This window comes from Rhinoraja longicauda, chromosome 3 (assembly GCF_053455715.1).
Source record: "Rhinoraja longicauda isolate Sanriku21f chromosome 3, sRhiLon1.1, whole genome shotgun sequence".
NCBI lineage: Eukaryota > Metazoa > Chordata > Chondrichthyes > Rajiformes > Arhynchobatidae > Rhinoraja > Rhinoraja longicauda.
The window spans coordinates 47,931,083-47,956,507 of NC_135955.1; the positions used below are offsets into that span (position 1 = coordinate 47,931,083).

Genomic DNA, 25,425 nt, shown 5'->3' on the forward strand with positions numbered 1-25,425 from the left:
AACGGCAGGTGGTGGTATGAACAGAAGATAGACACAAAGTGGTGGAGTAACTCAGCGGGTCAGGCAGCATCTCTGGAGAAAAAGGATGGGTGATGTTTCGGGTTGGGACCTTCTTCAGACTGCCCAGTCTGAAGGATCCCAACCCAAAACCTCACCCATCCTTTTTCTCCAGAAATGCTACCAGACCTGCTGAGTTACTCCAGCACTTTGTGTCTATCGTCTGAAACACTGTCTGTTCATTTCCCTCCATGAAAGTTGCCTAGCCTCAAGTTCCTCCAGCACCTTGTTTTTAGGCAAAATACTTAGACAAGGAAGGTAAGAAAAATATTCAAGCAATTACGTGCCTGGAGGTTCCTCCCAGTGGCAAGTAAAAGAGTCTGATTATCACAAATGATGGATTCAGTGGCTGCTGAACATCTGTGCAGAAACTAATAACTAATAACTAATAACTTCTTACTCTTCAATTTTTTGCTCAGGAAGTTATCATTCTCAGATGATTAACCATAGAGTTGTTGATGAAGCAATTCTGGGTGTGCTGCTACTAAGAGGGAACATGATGTTCTCTTATACAATGTCACTGAATGGATGACCATATGGATGAAAAACCTGGTGAGCCCATGATGGGATGGGTCAGCAGAGGTAACGATGAGTGAATAGGGATAAAAGTGAGCATTTGAGGGAAGATGTGAGGTCAGAAGTTGAACTTTGGGGAATACCAAGGCTCCGGTCTTCCTGTTATTTAATGAATGAATGAATGAATGAATGAATGGCCAAGTATGTGCATATACAAGGAATGTGCCTTGGTGCTCCACTCACAGATGACAACACAAACATATAGTTAACAATTAAGAATAAAGCATAAACACATCAAAACAATAAGGATACAACATTACGGTCTAAACATGTGGGTGAAAATAAACCAGAGCAAAGAAGAGACTACAGACTTTGGTTATTGAGTAGAACTACCACTCGTGGAAAAAAGCTGTTTTTATGTCTAGCTGTGGCTGCTTTGACATCTTAATCGGAGGACACTTCTTGTCATACAAGACAAAATGTTTAACGACTCAAGGAGTTACAAACAGTAAGGGGCAAACAGTGGAGAAATTCTAACACAAAATCAAGTGAATGTACCCAAAAATTATGTGGTGAATCATAAATGATCAGCAATTTTTTTAACAAGCCCAGGGAAGAAAACACAAAAATAAAAGCAGCAAATTGACGGTTTTATATTTAAGCTGTTCCAAAAACGTCTGTAGTTCTACACCTAGAGTCATAGAGTGATACAATGTGAAAATGGACCCTTCAGCCCAATGCCCACACTGGCCAACACATCCCTGCTACACTAGTCCCTCCTGCCAGCATTTGATCCATATCCCTCCAAACCTGTCCTGTCCATGTACCTGTCTAACTGTTTCTATCTGTGGGCTTTCTGTTGGTTAATTAGATATTGTATAAGATATTGAACTTTTTGTGGCAAAATTCAGGGACTGTCTCTGAAATAAAATTTCAAGGGCGGCACGGTGGCGCAGCGGTAGAGTTGCTGCCTTACAGCGAATGCAGCGCCGGAGACTCAGGTTCGATCCTGACTATGGGTGCTGTACTGTACGGAGTTTGTACGTTCTCCCCGTAATCTGGTGGGTTTTCTCCGAGATCTTCGGTTTCCTCCCACACTCCAAAGACGTATAGGTTTGTAGGTTAATTGGCTGGGCAAATGTAAAAATTGTCCCTAGTGGGTGTAGGATAGTGTTAGTGTGCGGGGATCGCTGGGCGGCGCGGACCCGGTGGGATGAAGGGCCTGTTTCTGCGCTGTATCTCTAAATAAATCTAAAAAAATACCTCTCTTCATCTATCTGATACAAAACATGACATTAAAAGGTACAAGATCCTGTTTACAACCAAGACCCTTTTCAAGTCCCTCATGCAAGGTGCTTGGTGCATGTTGTGAAACATTATTCTTTTGTTAGCAGACACCACAATTTTGTATAAATGGCATCATAATTTGTCTAAAGCTAATTATTACATGCAGAATTAATTTTGCAAGAATCCTGCCAAGCGCATGTCTGAGCCAGTATCACATTACATTCTCAAAATAGATAACATAACATTGTACAGATGACAGAACCAAAAAGCTGGAGTAACTCAGCGGGTCATCAGACAGCATCTCGGGAGCAAAGGAATAGGTGACGTTTCGGGTCAAGACCTGTTTTCAGACTGAAAAACAGGGGAACGGGAAACGAGAGATATCGATGGTGATATAGAAAGATCTAGAACAAATGAATGCAAGTCTGGGTTAAAACGTGGTTATAGAGTAGGAGGATTTACAGAGGGGGTGCAGCGAGAGAACTCTCATCGCAGAGGGGAGGAGAGCGTTTTAACCCAGACACATTCATTTGTTCTATATCTCTCTATATCACCGTCTATATCTCTTGTTTCTCTTTCCCCTAATTTTCAGTCTGAGGAAGGGTCTCGACCCTTCTACAGTTGTACCGGGCCCTGGTGAGACCGCACCTGGAGTACTGTGTGCAGTTTTGGTCTCCAAATTTGAGGAAGGATATTCTTGCTATTGAGGGCGTGCAGCGTAGGTTCACTAGGTTAATTCCCGGAATGGCGGGACTGTCGTATGTTGAAAGGCTGGAGCAATTAGGCTTGTATACACTGGAATTTAGAAGGATGGGGGGGGATCTTATTGAAACATATAAGATAATTAGGGGATTGGACACATTAGAGGCAGGAAACATGTTCCCAATGTTGGGGGAGTCCAGAACAAGGGGCCACAGTTTAAGAATAAGGGGTAGGCCATTTAGAACGGAGATGAGGAGGAACTTTTTCAGTCAGAGAGTGGTGAAGGTGTGGAATTCTCTGCCTCAGAGGGCAGTGGAGGCCAGTTCGTTGGATGCTTTCAAGAGAGAGCTGGATAGAGCTCTTAAGGATAGCGGAGTGAGGGGGTATGGGGAGAAGGCAGGAACGGGGTACTGATTGAGAATGATCAGCCATGATCGCATTGAATGGCGGTGCTGGCTCAAAGGACCGAATGGCCTCCTCCTGCACCTATTGTCTATTGTCTATTGTCATACAACTGCAACATGACCTCCAAACTTCGATTCTCAATACTCTGACTGATGAAGGCCAAAGTGCCAAAAGCCTTTTTGACCACCTTCCACCGTATGTTTCTTTTTTTTCCTAATCAGATGTGCAGCACTTTGGTCAACATGGGTTGTTTTTAAATGTGCTATACAAATAAAATTGACTTGACTTGACTTGACCTTCTCTATCCGACTCGACCTTCAAGGAACCATGCACCTGCACTCCTAGATCCCTCTGTTGTACAACACTACTCAGAGGCCTACCATTTACTGTGTAGGTCCTGCCCTTGTTCGACATCCCAAAATGCAAAACCACATATATTCAATTATTATCAATTGCGCCTTTAGCTCTTTCCTCTTTAAATCACAGAGCTGGCTACTGATGTGTTACTGAGGCAAAGACAGTGCACCACCAGTTCTGATTGTAGGATAACTAATGTGAGGCCTGTTTAATCGAATGGAGTGAATACTCAATTGTACCTTCACTTACTGAGCCTCAAGAACACACCTCCCTCCTTTTCTTCCTCCTCCAACATTACAAAACCGAAGGCCATAACCCATTAGAGACAAAACAATAACTTGAAACTCAGTTTGCACTCAAAAAAGGTCGGAGAACAAATACCAACCATCATAATGATCCCAAAATGTCACCTTTCATGTTCTCCAGAATAATGCCTGGCCTGCTGAGTTACTCTAATACTTTGTGTCCTTTGTGTTTTGACCAACATGTACAGTTGTTTGTTTCTACATCGTAATGTATTTAATCCCATTACCTTTCCAATATAGCTACACCATTTGCAGACACATACCTTGACAAAACTATTGCTGGACACTGTAACAAGCCTGAGACCACATTCTCTACGGTGCCCTCACCCCATAAAGACTTCATTAGTTCTGAGCAAAGGTACAGCTTTCTTCAGGCACAATGAGAATATGGGAGCATTACTCACATGTTTAAACATAATCCTTTTCACTACTTTGGTAATTTGCGTGATCAGATTTGCAGAAGCCATAAACCATCTTATTTTCATTCAAAGACATGCTCTCAAGGAAATAAGGGACACTTCTTGTTATTGTTTCAAGGAAAAACCAAAACATGACGTTGACTCCAATGTTGTGAATTGAATTGAATAAATTTTATTGGCCAAATATGTATACATACAAGGAACTTGCCTTGATGCTTTGCCTGCAAGTAACAACACGATATACAGCAGACAACCAAAAACAAAATATTATAATCCAAACATGTGAAGAATGAAACAAACTACCAGAGCAAAAGGAGGCCACAGACCCCTGGCTGTTGAGTAGAGCTACTGTTTGGGGGGGGAAAGCTATCCCCATATCTGGCTGTGGAGGCTTTGACAGTCTGGAGTCACCTTCCAGAGGGAAGTGACCGAAAGCGTTTGTGGCCAGGGTGAGAGGGGTCAGAGACGATCCCACTCGCTCTCTTCCTGGCCTTTGCAGTGTACAGTTCGTTGATGGGGGGAGGAAAGGCTGCAGCCAAAAACCCTCTTAGCCATCATCTGCCTATGTTTTAACTGATCAAAAATGGGAAAAGTAGCAGCAATGTTGACCTCAGGCATTTTCCTGTAGATTTCACTCACTAGAATGCCATAACAGCAATTAACAAGCAACAAATTAAAGAAGAGATTACCATTAACTGGTAAACACATGAAAAATCTTCGCCCAGTTTTAAATTTCAATAAAGTTATGTTTGAAAAATGTGGGCAATTTACGGTCATGCTTTAATCATGCTAGTATGAGTCAGCCTCCAAGGCATTTACCACCAGTGATTGCTTCTGTTAAGTTATTTCCTCTACCCATTTGCACGTCCCTATATTTAAGTTTCAACACGATACTCGTCTGAATGAATGTTTGCACATTTCAAGTTCAAACAAGATTCATTTCACCAGAGTGATATTTGCTAAATGAATACCAACTTTGACAACTTAAGAAGAAATTCAGCAAATACCATAAAATGAGTCATCCGTACTGAACAAACATGAACAAAAAAAGAACTACGGTATCCAAGAATTTGCACATTAAGAGTCAAGATTGTATTATTGTCGTATGTACTGAAACAATGAAATTCTTACTTGCAGCAACAGCACAACAGGTTTGTAATAGCACTCAATAGATAATAGATAATATAATAAGCAAACAAGAAATAGTTCAATAAATAAAACCCCCAATGTACAGTAAACCCTCGTTATAATAAATCATGGTGGGGGGGGTTGACCGTTATTGCCGATTGTCCACTATAACTGAGTAAGGGATTGCCGAGCAATATAGTATCATTGTTATCAGGTAACAACCATCCTACTAACAAATAGAGTAGTCCTGAGCTACAGTCTATCTCATTGGAGACCCTCCGACTATCTTTGATCGGACTTTACTGGACTTATCTTGCACTAAACGTTATTCACTTTAATCTCTTTATCATGTATCTGTAATGTGTGGATGGCTCAATTGTAATCATGTATTGAGTTTCCGCTGACTGGTTAGCATCCAACAAAAGCTTTTCACTATACCTCGGTATACGTGACAATAAACTAAACACAAACTCAAGTAGTAGAAACAAAGAGCTGCAGATCCTGGTTAATATACAACAGAGTGCAAAGTGCTGGAATAACTCAGCACATCGGGCAGCATCTCTGGAGAACAGGGATAAGTGAAGTTTTGGGTCGAGACCCTTCTTTAGACACCCGGTCTGGAACTAGGCTTGGAATCTAGGTGAGTTGATGGCCCCAGTCTGGGGAGAAGCGAGGATTGGTGGAGTCATTGGTCACAGCCTGCAGGCAGCCAGTGTGCAGGTAAGGGTCGGTGCTGATGGTGACAGGCGGAGGAGGCGAGGCCTGGAAGCAGCGGAGAAAACCATGTGGGCCAGCAGTGGCGGCTGTAGGCCTGGCGTGGAAACAGCTGGGGAGGCAGTGCAGGCCGGTGCCGGCAGCCTTACCTGGTGGTGAAGGTCGGTATCTCTGCCATAAACAAAATCTGTTCTAAAGAGGTTCGTAATAATGAGGTTTACGATAGTGCAAAAAACACAAAGCCGAAAGTTCCGAGTGCAACCTAGGCAGTTTGTAGTTTAGTAGGAGATCGCAATGTTCAATAGCCTAATGGCCTGAAGAAGCTGCTTCTGAACCAGGACGTTACAGTTTTCAGACCTTCTTCCTAATGGCACGAGTGAATTGAAAGCATGGCCAGGGTGGTGTGGGTCCTTCATGCTGCTGGATGCCTTTGTGAGACAGCACCTTTTATAGATCCCTTCGATGGTGGGGGGGTCAGTACCCATGATGGACTGGGCCATGTTCACCAAACATGGATGATGGACACGAAAGAAGAAGAAGACCACTTTTTTTGTAATTTCTTTCGTTCCTGGACTTTCGGTATGCCAAACCAGGCTATGATGCAACCAGTCAATATGCTCTCTACACCTGCAGAAGTACAAGAGAGTATATGTCGACATACCAAATCTTCTCAATCTTCTAAAGATTCAGAGGCGTCAAAGGGCTTTCTTTAAGCTTGCATCAATGTGCTGGGATGACAGATCTTCAAAGGAACTTGAAGTTGTTGACTCTCTCCACCACTGAACTGATGATGAAGACAGGTGTATGGGTACTTGGCCTTCCTCTTCTAAAGTCAACAATCAGCTCCTTGGTTTTACTGATGTTGAGAACAACGGTGATGTCATCGGCGAATTTAAAGATGAAGCTTGAATTGTGTCTGGCCACGCAGTCATCGGATATAGAGTGAGTAGAGCAGGGGGCTGAGCACGCAGCCTTGAGGTGCCCTTTTGCTGACGATTAGAGGAGGAAGTGTCATTGCCAATCTGTAGCGATTGTGTTCTGTTGATGAGGAAATCGAGCATCCAATTAGAAATGGATTGGCAGAGACAAAGCTCCCTGAGCTTAGCAATAGGGAATGTTGGTGTTGAACATTGAGCTGTAGTCTATGAACAACAGCCTGACATGTATTTTTATTGGCCAATGGTTCAATGCAGAGTTGAGAGCCAGTGGGAACGTATCCCCTGTTGATCTATTGTGGCGATAGGAAAACTGTTCAGGTTCTTGCTGATAGGAGTTGATGTGCACTATAACCAATCTTTCAAAGCACTTAATTACCATTGAAATTAGTGCCACCGGTTGGTAGTCATTGAGGCAAGTAACCCTACTCTTTTCGTGTGCACCAATATTATTGATGTCCTTTTAAAGTAGGTGGGAACCTCAGACCTCAGTAATGAATGGTGTATGATGTCCACAAAAACTCTCACCAGTTGGTCCTGCACTGTATTACTCTATTTGGGTCATCTACAAAGCTGCTAAAAGATCATGATTTTTTTGTGAAATGGGTAATCTAAATCTAAATTTAATATTCAATTCACATTGGTACACTTATATCTAAGAGAAGATACGAAAACATGTTTCCTGTCCAAACTCAGCTATTTTTGCTCGTGCCTTTTCTGTGCACAAGATGCTGTAGCACTTCCATACCTTTGTGCGAATTAGAAAATACTCAATGATTAGTAACATGGATGATAAAATAATCCATGAGATCCATAATCTGAAGAAGGGTCTTGATCCGAAACGTCACCTATTCCTTCTCTCCAGAGATGCTGCCTGTCCCACTGAGTTACTCCAAATTTTGTGTCTATCTTTGATAAAATAATAAATCACATCTGGAGAGGTGTTCTCTAAATTTATGGTTTAAATTAATGAATACTCTACCGTTATGCAGGAATGCATTGGAACAGAGGGATCTGGGAATAACTGTGCATTGTTCCCTGAAGGTGGAATCTCATGTGGATAGGGTGGTGAAGAAGGCGTTTGGTATGCTTGCCTTTATAAATCAGAGCATCGAGTATAGAAGTTGGGATGTAATGTTGAAATTGTACAGGGCATTGGTGAGGCCGAATCTGGAGTATGGTGTGCAGTTCTGGTCGCCAAATTATAGGAAGGATGTCGACAAAATGGAGAGGGTACAGAGGAGATTTACTAGAATGTTGCCTGGGTTTCAGCACTTAGGCTACAGAGAGAGGTTGAATAGGTTGGGTCTTTATTCTTTGGAGCGTAGAAGGTTGAGGGGGGACTTGATAGAGGTTTTTAAAATTTTGAGAGGGACGGACAGAGTTGACGTGGGTAGGCTTTTCCCTTTGAGAGTGGGGAAGATTCCAACAAGGGGACATAGCTTCTGAATTGAGGGACAAAGGTTTAGGGGTAACATGAGGGGGAACTTCTTTACTCAGAGGGTTGTGGCTGTATGGAATGGGCTTCCGGTGGAAGTGGTGGAGGCTGGCTCGATTTTATTATTTAAGAGTAAATTGGATAGGTATATGGATAGGAGGGGATTGGAGGGTTATGGTCTGAGTGCAGGTAGATGAGACTAGGTCAGGGAGAATGGTCGGCGTGGACTGGTAGGGCCGGACAGGCCTGTTTCCATGCTGTAGTTGTTATATGTTATATGTTATCCCTCCAACCTTAAAAGATATTTTGTTCTTAAATAGTATTGTGCTTGTCCAGATACTCTGGTTTGCCTTCAGATAAACTGAACAACAAACTGCAATTATCAAAGCTAACAGTAACACAGGTCTGCTTGGATATAAAAATAAAACTCAAACCAAACCTTCCTGACCTGACCAAAGGCAATCTAACCTGAGCCAGAGCATTTATTATCCTTCCCCATCCAACCAGTGCTCCATAGTTATCAAACCTCAAACATGCATTTGATTCATTTGTGGAATTAATCAAAAATGGAGGATACATGCAGTAATGTTAAACAAATCACCCGGACCAGGAGAAAGTATTACCAGCACAGTGCTACTCAAGTCAAACCTACATGTTTTATCAGAATATACACCTGACCTGCACTTAGTAGAGCACCAGTAGTCGAAGCCTTTAGGACCAGATCTTTACATGTAGCCACCATAATCAATGGAGCTAATTTCTGATATGGCAATTTTTTTTCTTTAATGTGAAGGGATCGACTATTGCAAACATAAAAAATGTTCTTTCTATCTTTTCATTATTTACAGTTATTTATTTACAGAGAACAGGATTTATTAAATCACATTCTGAACATATTACAATGCCCTTTTTGTTTGCCTATTCCAACTCTAATCTAAAACCGGTACGTATTAACTAAAATAGTTACCCAACCACAAATTAAAGTTCTGTGAATACTGATATAAAACATTTCTTTGCATTAATATACTATATGAAACAATTTAACAATAAAATATAACACGTTGACCCACCTAAAATGCTGGTTTCAGGAGATTTCGGAACAGGGCAAGTAGCATGTCGTATAATTAAGGTTACAGCTTTGTATGAAAGCAGAAGAGCTGGCAAAAAAATTATGGACTGACCATTTGATATGAAATGAAATTCAGACAGAATGCCTTCTGGAAAGAATAAAATGTCAGCAGCCATGATTTTCAATATGACATGATTAATTGAGACATTCTCTTTTCATTTGGGGAATAAGAGATAGGTTTCAACTATTAAAGTTTCTGATACATTTAGATAAAGGTAGGACTTTAAGTCTGTCCCATTATGTTTTTCTGTAATACATTTTAAAAATTAGAAAAATGAAAACATTTTTCTTTCAAGAGAAGTTTGTCGCAATTCTTCAAGTTGAAAAATATTTATGTTATAGGAAAATAAAGTTAACATTTATGAAGGCCATATCAGCCATTCACCTAATTTCACCAGAAATCAGTCAGTATCCATTGTTTTTATTTATTTTTAATCTATTACATTGTACCTGTGTGTATCAACAACCTTCTGCGATAGATTCTAACTTTTAATACTAATTTCAGTCACTATTTCCTTCTGCTGTTTCGACTACAAGAACAACACCAAACATTTCCAGCTCATTAACCTTCCCAGTAACTTCCATTACAAGACACAGATATTAATTTTCACATTTTCCCACAGAAACAACTGCTTTCTACATAAAACTAAAGAAAAGCCACCTGAATGCTAAATTAAGGCTTTTGATGGGAAGTCGTATCAGGGTATCCCTAACAGCCACACACATTTTTAACCCTATTTGTTGGGTTGTGTGTGCTTACTACAAGCAAAATAAAAGCAAGTGCAAAGAAAATATGCTTCCAGGTAAAACCTATCTTGTCTTTTCTTAAGTAACGATTCTCCATTTTTAGTGGTGAGGAAGAGCAGGTGGTTTATGGAGCCAAAGACAACTTCATCGAGTGACTTTTAGTCCCATTTGTAAACATCTTCAATAAAAAAAATAACATTAAAATTTTTGATGACTGTCAAATATAAGTAGAATCAAATGTGAGCATAAATCATCTAATTAAAATACAATAAATGGGATTTTATTTAGTTTGATACTGCATGCACTTGGACTTAAAGGCATTAACGTAAATTAAATGGATTGCTTGGTAATTGCTTTGAAACACAGCAACAAGAATCTTGATATCTTGGTAGAAATCAAGGTCCCCGAGGGTGAGCAAATGACTTCATCTAACAAAAAGGCTGCCTCGTTCAATTAACAGGATGATTTATTTAAATCATGGAAAAGTGTCATAAAGTATCAGCAGAGCACATTTTTTTATTTTATAATAAATTACTTAAACTGTTAAAAAAAACAAAGCGTTGAAACAAACAGCTGGATAGTTTACAGGAAACAACTTTAAGAGGAAAATAGCCCCATCAACCCACACATTAAAAAGTCATTAAGATAACTAATTGCTTCAATCATTGTAAGTTCCTTAACAATTTCTGCATTCTTGCCTTTTGGATTACATTTTGCATTTTTGTTTCCTTTTGTGGATACATGTATGTATTCTGAGTGGATAACATTATTTTATTTGGGTTAAACATTCATTTAAAATCAACCAGTAAATTACATGAAATGCATGTTTTTGGCTTGCCTATCATATAGGTAAATATGATAAATATTAACACTATACTCCTGCATAACCTGATTTCCCACATAACAATTTACTTTTAATGCTCAAGGACAAGACTGAAATATCAAGCCATTTTCCAGGCTGGAATTTTTTTCCAACAGAAGCAACACGTTGGACTTGGAGAGTTAACGTGAATCCAAGTCCTATTTGCGGAGACTCCAGAGATGCTGCCTGACTCGCTGAGTTACTCCAGCATTTTGTGTCTATCCTATTTGCAATGCTGCTTTCCAATTGAAGGATGAAACATAACATCATCATCTATTTAACCAATTTACCTTTTTCATGTTATCCAGTTTCAATCACTTCTCAGTTTGAAAATTTGTGTGTATCAAACTCTAATTTGGGTAGAACATATGCTCCAATACAGACACTTTAGTGTGGTACCAGGAGAAAAATGAAACCAAAATTGAGCTGCATATGTCAAAGAAATTTGAACTAAGTGGGAATTAAGTGCATCCAAACCAGTGTTCAATCAGCATGTTTTAAATTAAGCAAACGGTGCATTTAATCAATGATGGTTATTTGTAACCTCTGATGGGCTTCCATTGCCTGTAAGTTCCTGGTAATAGTGTTCCCCCAACTCATGTGCTTCAAAAGTGGAGCAGCTCCTAAATAAATCCTCTGCCCCAGGATCTTAATCATTTGAATTAGAAGTGTTCACCTGAAGGAAAACAAGGCAAGCGCAAAGTAGTTTCAATGGAAGCCAGAACGTAACTGGAGGAGTGCTGTGTGGCATTCCAAGAATAGCCTTGGCACTTCCCCAAATAATTCTTTTGAAGATAGGTCTCAACCTGAAACGTCACCCATTCCTTCTCTCCAGAGATGCTACCTGTCCCACTGAGTTACTTCAGCAATTTGTGTCTCTCTTTACAACGAGTTAGGTAGGTGGAAAATCTATCATCAGACCAACGTTCCCAAATTTTTCCACAGCACAAAATCTGGAAGGAACAGAATTCTGCCCCATTTTCTGGCTGCCTTTGTTTGTGAGGTTACACTTTAGATCAGGGGTGTCAAACTACCGGCCCGCGGGCCAAAAATAAGTTTGACACCCCTGCTTTAAATACATAGAGCCAGGATGGAATTTAACCTGTTTTGTATATGGACAAATATATTTGAACAGGTTTCCATCTATCTGGGCTTCCAGGAAGGTCTGAAGAAGGGACCCAGCCCAAAATGTCATCTGGCCCTTCCCTCCCTGGATCTGCCTGACAGAATTCCTCCTTTACTTTGTGTTTTGCTCAAAAATCCAACATCTGCAGTTTCTCGTGTTTCCATCTGTCTGCTTACATTAATGTTAAAAAAAAATCCCACGGCAATATTTGAGTAAAACTGCAAATTCCCCTGGTGCCTTTGTTAAATTCCACATGCAGACAACCTCATTAAAACTAAAAGATTATTTGGTTACTAATTCAACGTAATGCTGGTTTTCCTCAGGGCCAGGCCTGCAGTGAACCAAAAAAGGGGGATTGGCCAACCACAGAAAAAAATTCTCAGAAATAAAATGCATGATAACAATTTTTTTTAAATCTCCAGTGATGGAAATCTGAAAGAAAAACAGAAAATGTTAGATATTCTCAGTGGATCAAGCAGTATCTACAGAACATAGACCAAAATGATGCAATGGTAGAGTTGCTGCCTTACAGCTCCAGAGACCCGGGATCAATCTTGACTACGTGTGCTTCTTGTGTGGAATTTGTATGTTCTCTCTGTGACCTAGTGAGCTTTCTCCAGGTGCTCACGTTTCCTCCCACATTCCAAAGATATGCAGGTTTGTAGGTTAATTGGCTTCTGTAAATTATCCCTGGAGTGTAGGATAGAATTAGTATCCAGGTGATAGTTGGTCAGCACGCACTTGGTGGGCCAAAGGGCCTGTTTCCACACTGTATCTCTAAAATAAAATAAACAAAACAGTACAACACAGGAACAGTCCTGCCTTGGTTGTCCTACCAAAGTACAACATCTCTCATTTATCTGATTTAAACTCCATTTCCCATTGCTCGGCCTTTGGCCTGGTTGTGGTGGCATTCAGGTCATACAGCTTACAGCAGATGAACACAATGTGTCACCAGCTCTGGTGAGTATTACTGGGGTCTATCACAATAATCCCAGCAGAGGAAACTGCACCTCAGCATGCCAATGGTCCATATACTGTCACACTTCACATATAATCTAACATTACCTATATGCATACTGCTGCCTTTGATAACACATCATTTGCATGTTTCTGGGGCTGGGATTCCTTATAGCACTGCGATAGGATAGGGAATCTATAAGCATGCAGTCAATGTCACTTGAAACACAGGTAAGTCTGAATCCTTTGAAAATCACCTACTTGTTCCACCTACTGATCTTTGGCCTCTTTAGAAAATGCTCCACGCCCTTTTAAAATAATTATTCTAAAGAATCGTGTATATCAATCTAACAAATGGCTATCTTTAAACAGAGACAGTGAACGACCATTCTTATGCAGTAGAAGAGGCAAATTACAATATGTTTCAATTAGCTGCAGTCTTGGACGAGCAAAGGCTTGTCAAATTACAACAATAGAAAATAAATTGTTCACAATCCACTTAAGTAGCGATTGGGGCAAGAGATGTAGAGCCTCCAGTGTGTTTAAGGAAGAGCCATCAGCTGGGCTACAGACGTCCAAAATGGGAATGTCCAAGTCCAAGTACAGAATCAGGTCATAAACAGCCCTCTTTGCAACTTTATCCCAAGGAGGGCAATTCATTAAAGGTCTGCCACAAACGTTTATCTTATTGGAATCACATATCTGCTTCATGAGGTAATGTGCAAATGGCAATTTTCTTGAAATTACTGGAAGCTCAGGATCTAAAGAATTTTTTAATGGAGATGAAAAAAATGTAGTACACTCACTTTCATACAGAGTGGAATTTATATGTACCTTATCTATGCTCCCCACCCTCATAATTTAAAAACCTCTAGAAAATCAGCACCATAGCCCCCTGCGCTCCACTGAGGCAAATCCTGCCAATTCAAATCATCCTTGCAACTAAAGCACTTTATTCCAGGCAACATCCTGGCAAACCTCCTCCACACTCCTTCTCGCACTGCCACTTCCTTTCTATTGTACAGTGACCAGAAATGCATGGTTTTCTAATTGTGGCCTAATCAATACATGAATTTATGCTACCTCGATTCTTCAAGTATGAAAGCAGCCCTTCAGCTCATGAAGTCTACACCATCCATTAAGCACCCATTCACACTCATCTCATTTTTTATTCTCTCTACACTCTCATCAACTTCCCCCAGATTCTACCACTCACCTGCACACTGTAGGCAATTTACAGTGACCAATTAATCCACCAACCCGTATGTCTTTAAAAACCAGAGAACTTTTTGTTTAGGGGGGGACGGGGGAAGAGGGGAAGAGGGGGACGAAGGGAGAACAAATAAATTCCACAGAGGCAGCACCGGAAGTCTGGACTGAAGCTGGGTAGTTGGAGCTGTGAGGCAGCAGCTCCATTAGCTCTGCCACTATTCTGCCCTAGCTTTGATTATATTGCTTTGTACCTCTTGATGCTGAGATGTAATGCCATTTCTGATGGTAAGGGAGTCTAAAAGTAAAGACAAGAGAGAAAATATTTAAAGACAATCTGAGGGGCAGGATTTTCACATAAGAATGGGGGGTGAAAGCTGCAATGGGAGGTGGTAGAATCGATTACAAAACATTGGACATGTGCATGGATAGGAAAGGAATTGGGGAAAATGGGCCAAATACAGGAAAAAGGATTTGATGTAGATAGGCATCTTAGTGCGGCCTGTTTCTGTGCTGTGTGATTAGGATTTAAACAAAGTTCTTATGACATTTAAAGATCTTCCACATGATTTAAGGGCCTGGTCCAGTTAGTCGATTTTTAAGGCGACTGCTGGCGACTGTCAAAGTTGTAGCAGATTGCTGAAAATTTCTTTTACCCTACGACAATGACCACGACAATGCCGAGTCAGGTCGATACAAGTTGTGAAACTAGCACCTGGCTGAGAGGTTACACAGTCTTCGGAAACATTGTGAAATTCCCACGCTTACCTGACCGTCAAACTGTCGCCTCCAATCTACCTGTCAAATGTCCTCACGGTAAATAAATTGGTTAAACAAAACTATCTTCTGGTATCTTCAAATGCCTTTTCTTAATTTAATATTACGTGCTTCTAAATGCATCTGCGACAACTTAGCAAACCTGGGGACAGCATGCGACAGCGCCCGCAATAAGCTTCGATACCTGGTGACAAGCCAGCTGTCGGCGAGAAATTTCCATCTGGATTTTTTTTCCGTGACGCGCCGAGATCCACTACGATTCATTGAAGACTCCTCACGATCATGCCCGCGACACCCCGGCGAACGTTCGGCAACAGCCTAGTCGCCAGCAGTCGCCTTAAAATCGTCTAAGTGGGACAGGCCCTTTACTTCAATTCAAAACTAAACATCAGAGCAAATAAAAGTATGGTAGAGGTGAAGGAATCAACTCGAGCTGGTTACTTCTTCCTTTTTTGGTGCCATTTCCTTTAAATCCACAGCCACAACGGATGTTGAGCATCATGTCCTGCACATTATGTATAAAATTAGTGAAGCGCCAATCCCTTCAAAATAAATGTTGCTTCAACCTGATAAAGTCTTGATAATTCTATTATCAAAAGGAAATCATGACTGAGCCCTTTAAATTGGTGCTAAATTGGCAAAAAACTGCCTGATTCATATCTCAATATTATTTGCTCTGTACCCCTCATTATATCCAACCTTGGCTAAACAATCAAATGCTTTATTTCTATTTCTAAAAAAATAATGATTATGAATTATAAACCAAATGTAATGTCCATTGATGCATTAATTAGATTAACACTTGGTGGTTGCTGAATTGTTGTTCTCTTGCTTGCCTGAAACATTGAGCCTTTGAAGATTTTTGTACAGCTGTAAGGTTCAGTGGTTGGAGCTTTCAGTCAGAATTAATATGCCACTATGTTCTATGCCAGCAATTATGTGGTTGGAGGAAGAAAAACTGCAGTTCTGAGATTTATTCCAATATGCATTTTCTTTTGTGATCAAATGGAAAGAAGCATAGATGGGCCATTCTTAGTCACATGTGTGACCAAAAATGTGAAAAATTGTGGAATACATCTCTTCCAATTCTGAAAGCATTACAGATATATTGTTTTGTACTGTATATATGGCATCTATGTCGAAGTTTATCAAGTGAAATTTTTATGTTATGTTTGTTTAGGGTCAGAGGTCAAATATGATTGGCTGGTCTGGCTGGTCATGTGTGTGACCATGTGAGGCCATATACATGACCAGTCATATTTGACCTCTGACCCTAAACAAAAATTGTTTGTCCAGATGAGATAAATGCCCAGATGAGATAAATGTTAATAAGCATTGTTAAAGACAGCAGAGGCTCAAATGGTGTATAAGCACCAGCATGAATTGGGTTGACATTGAATTTTACAGCATAGAAACAGGACAATGTATCTCATGTAATATTATTAATATATACATTCAATATAATTTGAGAGTAACAGTGGTACACAAGTCACATTGGTCTCCAAGCTCTCAAGCCAAGCTAACTTGTGAGATAAGGAAGCCATGTTTTGCAATCCTTTTCTCAAAATTAAATTAAATGTATTGACAAAATTCTGAAGATCACATTACTCTTCTTGTGGCCATACATATCACTGATGCCAGTATGACTCACAGCATTTTACAGTTTGCCCACAAAAGGTAGTTTGAATTAACTGCCCCCTTGTCATTACCTTAAATAAAATTCCCTTACGTATGCAACAAATAAAGCAAAATGTACGAAAATTAACAGCAAACTTGACCTAATCTGTAAATGTTCCTCCATCTGTTACCAATAATCGAGCCTCAGCTTAATGCAAGACCAAATGTTAAATAGTTTGTCCATAGATTTTAGTGAACTTTAGTTTGTGAAGTGTAACAATAACATTTGTTTATATAATGCTTTTTATACCTGAAGGCACATTATTGTTGTTGGAAAGATAATACAAAAAATTAGCGTTAAGCCATAAGGCAATTTATGTCAGGAGAGCAAAGGTTTGTTTAAAGAGGAGGGTTTTGAACAGCATCTAGAAAGAGGGGTTGAGAAACAATAAAGTGCACAAAACAAGTTGTAAATGGAAATGTAGAATCATACAGCTAAGCCAAAAGGCTGGCAGCCAATAAACCGAGTGCCATCTCTTTGAAAGAGATATACAATTTAGTCTTGTAACTTGGGCTTTTCCTCCTCTCCGCAATTAGTCATCTCCAAGTTAGCGTATAATTACCTTCTTAAATGTGCCAATAGAATCAGATTTCATCAGTTTGCCACTTAGTGCGAATACATTATTAACAATTCAGAGTGAAAAATAAACGTATTTCTTCTCCACTTCCTTGGCCAATTATTTATAATGTATGGCACAAAATGCTGGAGTAACCCTGCGGGTCAGGCAGTATCTCTGGAGGAAAAGTATAGATGACGTTTTGGGTTGGGAAGCTTCTTCAGATGGCTCTACGATCATGTGTTAACCCGAATCCCAACCTGAAACATTACCCATCCTTTTTCTCCAGAGATGCTGCCTGACCCGCTGAGCTATTATTGGTGTTATCAGCATCTACAGTTCCTTCCCATCATATTTATAATGTAAGACCAAGTGGACCCGTTGGGTCCAAACCTCTCCTGCATTGGTGCAGCACCCTCTCACCTCCTTCCCCCCTTTCCTCTCCTCCCTCCACCCCTCCCCTACCCCTCCCCCTCCCCCACCATCCCCCTCAATCCCCTTTATCCTCTCTCCTCCCCTTCCCCCCCCCCCCCCTCCCTAGGAGATAGATTTAAACTTTAAAATGTGAATAACTTTAAAAATATAACACCAATTGCAATGAAACTTCTTCCATTAGCACCAAAAGGATGACGGTGAGTAAGGTGGGCCTAAAATTGTCACGCTATCGTGTACCATTTTGGCTGTAGTTCAGGAACAAACAAATAAACAAATGAGAGTTTTAGTATATAGATGTTAGACGTCTAGTTAGACATCTACATGTCAAACAAAATTCCCTATTTGTTCCCTCAAGATTAATCAGTTTTGACAACTCAATTTGGTCTTCTTCACTTTTTCTTGTTGTAAGTAGGAAGGAGAGGTGTATTTATGCCATGCTTCTCAGTGCAATCCATACACTTCAGAAATCTCTTGCCCCTTGCATGATCCTTGTGTAAATCCTCTGAACCCTATCCAAGACCTGATGAAATCTTTCCTCAAATATGCGTTGCCCATAATCCGACACAGCTGACGAAGGGTCTTTCATCCAAATGTTAACTCTGTTTCTCTTTCCACAGGTGATGCTTGATCTGATGAGTGCTTCTGCTATATTTTGTTTTTACTTTAATTCCACCCAAGGCATAATTAGCAATTTGTTCATATTTATACATTCAATCCCCTTATTTACAAAGCTAAGATTCCTTATGCAAAAAAACAAAACAAATTTCTGGAGGAATTCAGTGGGTTCAGCAGTTTAAAAGGAGGCAAGGAGATGGTCAGCATTTTAGGTAGAGATGCCGCTTGCCCAGCTGTGTTCCTTCTGCATATTTAAAACATTTTGTTTCAGATCCTATTGTCTGTCGTCAATAGACAATAGACAATAGGTGCAGGAGTAGGCCATTCGGCCCTTCGAGCCAGCACCGCCATTCAATGTGATCATGGCTGATCATTCTCAATCAGTACCCCGTTCCTGCCTTCTCCCCATACCCCCTGACTCCGCTATCCTTAAGAGCTCTATCTAGCTCTCTCTTGAATGTATTCAGAGAATTGGCCTCCACTGCCCTCTGAGGCAGTCACTTGTGCTTCCAACATTCCCTTACTTGCTTTATGAAATTTGCCTGCTTTCTTTCAATACCTAAGAGTATCCAAATCTTTCCACTCTAGCATCCCATACCAAGTAGTGGCATTTAGATGCCTCTTGTTTCAAAATGTGTCACACATGATCCACATTTAATTACATCTGTTGTGTGTCCATTTACCCATTTTATGTTTTCTTGAAGCTTAATACAAGCCAATTCATTATTTATTATGCTGCTAAGTTTGATATCATATCCTGACTCTGCAATTATACTCCGTCTATCCAGGATTAGTTTAGCTTCATTCGGATAGATATCCAGAATGGATAGAAAACTTGTCTCAAAATGAGTTGGACACAGATCCAATGTACATTAAAATAATTTCCAGCCAAAACCAAAATTGGTTAACACGGAAAAGGACTGTGACAAACTAAATTTTAATAAACTTGCAGAATAAAATATGGAATTGGCAAATGTATTTTGATATTTTTGAGTTGAGGAGATGCATTTTGTAGGAAAAATACGGAAACCATAGTGCTCAGAGGAAAGAGGATCAATACATATTCACAGGAAGGCCATAAAATGCAGAGTATTGGAGTTAATTTCTAACAAAAAGATTTGAAAAGTAGAAGTTATATTACCTTAGTTTGACCAACACAGAGTATTGCCGACAATTTTGATGGTGAAGATAGATTTACTTGAACCATACTAGAACTTCGAGTTTTCAACCTCAGATAAAAATTGGCAGCCTGAGGCAAGTCTCCAAAAAATGTAAGGGGTGAACTGATTGAGTTATGCAAGATTGTAAAAGGATATATAGGGTAGATATTTGTTATTCTAGGTGGTGAAAGCCGAATAACAAAGCATAATACAAGATAGTAATAAACCCAACAAGTTGAGGGAGAACCTTTTTACTGGGAGAGTATAGATAGGGAGGTGATATTTGCTATCTTGAGGGATAAATTTGGAGAGTAAAACAAAAGCAGCCAAAGAGATATGAATATCCAAAAAAGTCATAGAGCTGAAGGTTATAATTGTTATGACTTCACTGTGTTCCACAATATGTTAATATGTAATTAAGTTTTCTTAAGGGTTTTCTTAAAGTGCTAAATCTGTTCACTAATGATATTAGTATCTCACCAAGTTGGTATATTTTTCATGAATTCTGATCCTGGACAATATGTTGAGAGAAAATCTACTCAGTGCTTCATGGCCTTTTGAGCTGTAATGATCAACAGTACTATGCTATTACTGAAGCCCATTCATTTTTGATAAGAACTGCTGGCTTTTCCAGGTTCTTAATTTTGTACAAGGACAGTGTTAAATCCAAGGAAGAGGCATATAAATTGGCCAGAAGAAACGGCAAACCAGAAGACTGGGAGAAATTTAGATCTCAACAGAGGAGGAGAAAGAGGTTAATTAAGAGGGGGAAAAAAGAGCATGAAAGAAAGCTTGTGGGGAATATAAAAACTGACTGTAAAAATGTCTTTAGGTATTAAAAAGGCAAAGATTAGTGAAGACGAATGTAGGTCCCTTATAGTCATAGACAGGTGAATTGATAATGGGAAACAAGGAAATGGCAGAACAGTTAAATGAGTACTTTGGTTCTGTCTTCACTAAAGAAGACACAATCTCCCAGAAATACTAGGGGACCGAGAATCTATTGGGAGGGAGGATTTGAAGAAAATCCACATTAGTCAGAAAATGGTGTTAGGTAAACAGCTGGGACTGAAGGCAGATAAATCCCCAGGGCCTGATAGTCTGCATCCCAGAGTACTCAAGGAAGTATCGCTAGAAATCATGGATGCATTGGTGCTCATTTTCCAAAGTTCTCTTGACTCTGGATTAGTTCCTGTGAATTGGAGGGTAGCCAATGTAAATCACTTTTTAAGAAAGGAGGCAGAGAGAAAATGGGGAATTATAGACTAGTTAGCCTTACATCGGTAGTGGGGAAGATGCTGTAGTCAACAGACAATAGGTGCAGGAGTAGGCCATTCGGCCCTTCAAGCCAGCACCGCCATTCACCATGATCATGGCTGATCATGCACAATCAGTACCCTGTTCCTGCCTTCTCCCCATATCCCCATATAGTTAATTATTAAAGATGTTATAGTAGCACATTTGGAATGCAGTGACGGGATCGCTCAAAGTCAGCATGGATTTATGAAGGGGAAATCATGCTTGACTAATCTTTTGGAATTTTTTGAGGATGTAACAAGTAGAATGGATAAGGGAGAGCCAGTGGATGTGGTGTATCTGAACTTTCAAAAAGCCTTTGATAAGGTCCCACTCAAGAGCTTAGTGTGCAAAATTAGAGCACATGGTATTGGGGGTAGGGTATTGACATGGATAGATAACTGGTTGGCAGACAGGAAGCAAAGAGTAGGAATTAACCGGTCCTTTTCAAGATAGCAGGCAGTGACTAATGGGATGCCGTAAGGCTCGGTGTTGGGACCCCAGTTGTTTACAATATATATTAACGATTTACACAATGGAATTAAATGTAACATCTCTAAGTTTGCAGATGACACAAAGCTGATTGGTAATGTGAGCTGTGAGGGGGATGCTATGAGGCTGCAGGGTGACTTGGATAGGTTGGGTGAGTGGGCAGAAGCATGGCAGGTGCAGTATAACGTGGAAAATGTGAAGTTATCCACTTTGGTGGCAAGAACAGGAGGTAGATTATTATCTGAATGGTGTCAGATTAGGAGAATGGGAGGTGCAATGAGACCAGGGTGTGCTTGTACATCAGTCACTGAAAGTAAGCACGCAGGTTCAGCAGGCAGTGAAGAAAGACAATGGCATGTTGGCCTTCATTGGGAGAGGAATTGAGTTTAGGAGCAAGGAGGTCCTATTGCAGTTGTACGAGGCCATGGTGAGACCACACCTGGAGTATTGTGTGCAATTTTGGTCTCCTAATTTGAGGAAGGACAATATTGCTATTGGGGGAGTGCAGCTTAGGCTCACCAGGTTAATTCCCAGGATGGCGGGACTGACATATGATGAAAGAATGGGTCGACTGGGCTTGTATTCGCTAGAATTTAGAAAGATGAGAGGGGATCTTATAGAAACATATAGAATTCTTGGAGCATTGGACAGGGGAGATGCAGGAAAATTGTTCCTGATGTTGGGGGAGTCCAGAACCAGGGGTCACAGTTTAAGAATAAGGGGTAGGCCATTTAGGACTGAGATGAGGTTTTTTTTTTACACCCAGAAAGTTGTGGATCTGAGGAATTATCTGCCACAGAAGGCAGTGGAGACCAATTAACTGGATGGTTTCAAGAGAGAGTTAGATTTAGCTCTTAGGGCTAAGGGAATCAAGGGATATGGGGAAAAAGCCGTAACGGGGTACTGATTTTGGATGATCAGCCGTGGTCATATTGAATTGGCTCAAAGGGCCGAATGCCCTACTCCTGCACCTATTTTCTATGTTTCTATAGTCTGATTGTAAACAGAGTTCTGCATTGCAGTCTACCTGCAATAACATTCCACTCCTTGTTGTATATCTCTGCTTAAAATCCTTCAAATACCTTGCTTCCGTAAACCAATGAAAGACTCAACCTTCTGAGTAAAAACAATAACAAAATATCACCTCATCTCCAACTCACATGAGTGACTCTGTATTTTTAAACGATTCTCCCACAAAGAGCACCAACCTCTCCACATGCACCATGGCCAGACGGTAATCAGGCAGAACAGGCTGTAGTTGAACTTTAAAAAAACCCAGAATATGCTGGAAACGCACAGATCAGCCAGCACACATGGAAAGAGAAACTGGTTTTTTTTCAAGAGTTCCGCATAGATACACTTTCTGATTTTATTTCAGACTAGACCAAGTGGACCCATTGGGCCCAAACCTCTCCTGCATTGGTGCAGCACCCTCTCCTCCCCCATTTCCTCTCCCCTCTCCCCCCCCCCCCCCACTCCTCCTTCCCCTCTCCCCCTCCCCCTCCCTTATCCCCCCTCCCTCCCTCCCTCTCCCCCTTTCCTCTGTCCCTCCCCTCCCTTCCCCCCACCATCCCCCTTATCCTCCTCCCACCTCCCTCCCCCCTCCCTCCCAAGGATAGATTTACCCCACTCCTCCTCCTTTTAAACTTTAAAATGTGAATAACTTTAAATATATAAGACCGATTTCAATAAAACTACTTGCATTATCACTAAAGTGACAATGGTGAGTAAGGTGGGCCTAAAATTGTCACGCTATCGTGTACCGTTTTGGCTGAAGTTCTGTCACAAACAAGATAACAAACGAGAGTTTTAGTATATAGATGTCTTGCAGCTGCAGTGTTTTTGATCTTCATTTGACTATGGTTTAACTGGCTGTAAAATGCAGGGACAATTCCAGCAAGACTCTCTGGAATGTAGAAGGTTTTGAATTGATTTGAATGGAATAAATTTCATTAGCCAATTATGTATACATACAAGGAATTTGCCTTGGTGCTTTGCTCGTAAGTAACAACACAATATACAGTTGACAATTAAAAATAAAACATTATAATTTAAGCATGTGAAGAATGAAATAAAATACCCGAGCAAAAGGAGGTTGAGGGGAGTATATAAAATTATGAGGCACACCGATAGGGTAGACAGTCAGAACCTTTTTCTCCAGAGTGGAAATGTCCGACACTTGAGGGCATAAGGTGAGAGGGGGAATGTTTAATGGAGATGTGCAGGGCATTGCTTTTTACACAGACTAGAACGCATTGCCAGTCCTGGTGGAGGAGGCAGATACCAAAGTGTCATTTAAGAGACTTTTACTTAGGCACGAGGAAGTGCAGGGAATGGAGGGGTGTGGGTCATGGGCAGGCAGATGAAATCAGTTTAAGTTGGCATCATGTTTGGCACAAATATTATGGGTCAAATACTGTGCTGTACAGCACAGTATGTTCTAATACAGCAACCCAGCGCCGCACTGAATGTCAAAGACTAATTTATGTTTACGATTGGCACTTGAATTTGAAAACTGACCAAAAGTGAGAATGCTCGCAAACGCCAAATGTTCCTAACTGCATGTACACCAAGACCCATTAAATGTCATTAATCCTCCGATTAAATTGTGCTTTATGGGTGTATTTCCATTTCGCACTTGCTCCTTCAGTCTTCGTTGAAGGAGCTTGAGACTCACTGTTGTAGAGGAATCAATGGTCTATGCTTTCCCGTGAAGTTACGGTTTTACACGTTAAGTGCAATCTGAAGGAACGCTTGGCTCACATGGTCGGAAAACACAATATCAACAGAAAGATCGATTTTGAAAACAGACTCGTTTATTTTAAAAAAACTAAACCCTTTAAAGTCATGGCATGTTTTAACGGGAAAAATACAGTACATATCGTGAATAACGCAGCGCCGGTGTAAATGGCTTTGCAGCATGAAATCCCTGGCTGTTCGCAGCCACTCTGCTGCATGTTGTGCAGTCAACCTTCACGCACTCACTGCCCAAATCTGGAGGCATTTACAAACCGCTCACCTGTTGATCTTCTGCACGAAAGCTCTCCGCTCCGAATTTAAAGTCGCCATCGGTGTTGAGTTTGTGTCCCCGGAAATCCAGCTGGAGACCAATGTTAAGGCTGTGATCTAAATATGAAAATACCCATCTCGGGTGGAAACTTCCGCATTTTCACCTTTCGCTCCAGGGACAGAGCCAATTGTACACGAGGGGGGTGGTTCGTGAACTGGCCAAGTCAGCTGGTCGAGATGAAAGAGACCAGTTACTTCACAGGGAACATGTTGAATTTGCATTCTGCTGTGTGAAATTCAGATATGCTTTCAGCTCTTTCAGATAAATCTCTATCTCTCTTACACACATGCAGACAAGCTGACACTAACAGAATAAAGTGCTTGTCAAGGTCAACCCAACCTTAGTCATTAAACCGCAGTATGCAGAAAACATTTGCTTATGTGTGCATTTAGGGACTGAGTTCCAAGTCATGATCAACCTGTTCACTGAAGCATAGGGGAGAACGAGTCTTAAGCATAACCTCCACAAAACAACATGCCCTTGCTGTGCAAAACTGCTCTGGAAAATAAAAGTCCACAGTGAGACCTTGACTACATTCCATTTCAGAGGAGCCATTTCTCAAAGGTGAAATTCACTGCTCCGTCCAAATCCTTCTGCAGACTCCATACAGAGTACAAGTCCATATACAAGTCCAAAAGCGTGCCTAACATCACCCTCATCCTAATAGACACTTACATGTGTGGCATTATCAGGCTGTGCGTAGAGTCAAAGCATGTCGGAGCTTCGGATGATATGAAAATAGATGAAAGGTCAGGTAGTGTAGAGAAAGCAGGGACTCTGCAGAAGGACAGGTTAGGAGAGTGGGCAGAGAAGTGGCAGATGGAATACAGTGTAGCAAAGTGTGGAGTCATGCATTTTGGTAGTAGGAATAAAGGCATAGACTATTTTCTAAAAAGGGAGAGAATCCAGAAAACGGAGATGCAAAGGGACTTGGGAGTGCTGATGCAGGATTCCCAAAATGTTAATCTGCAAGTCGAATTGGTAGTAAAGAAAACAAACTTAATGCTAGCATTTATTTCAAGAGGTTTTGTATACAAAAACAGAGATGTA

General features: G+C 40.7%; 1 protein-coding gene across 2 annotated transcripts in view; it reads right to left on the reverse strand.

Moving 5' to 3' along the window:
• The window catches only part of dock8 (dedicator of cytokinesis 8), a 181,346-nt gene extending 156,954 nt beyond the window's left edge, over window positions 1-24,392 (reverse strand). For both annotated transcript variants that reach the window (XM_078396082.1, XM_078396081.1), the window contains exon 1: window positions 24,325-24,392. In XM_078396082.1, coding sequence (XP_078252208.1) covers window positions 24,325-24,374 — 50 coding nt within the window. In that variant the 5' untranslated portion in view covers window positions 24,375-24,392. The remainder of the gene's footprint in view (window positions 1-24,324) is intronic.
• Window positions 24,393-25,425: the final 1,033 nt, after the last annotated feature.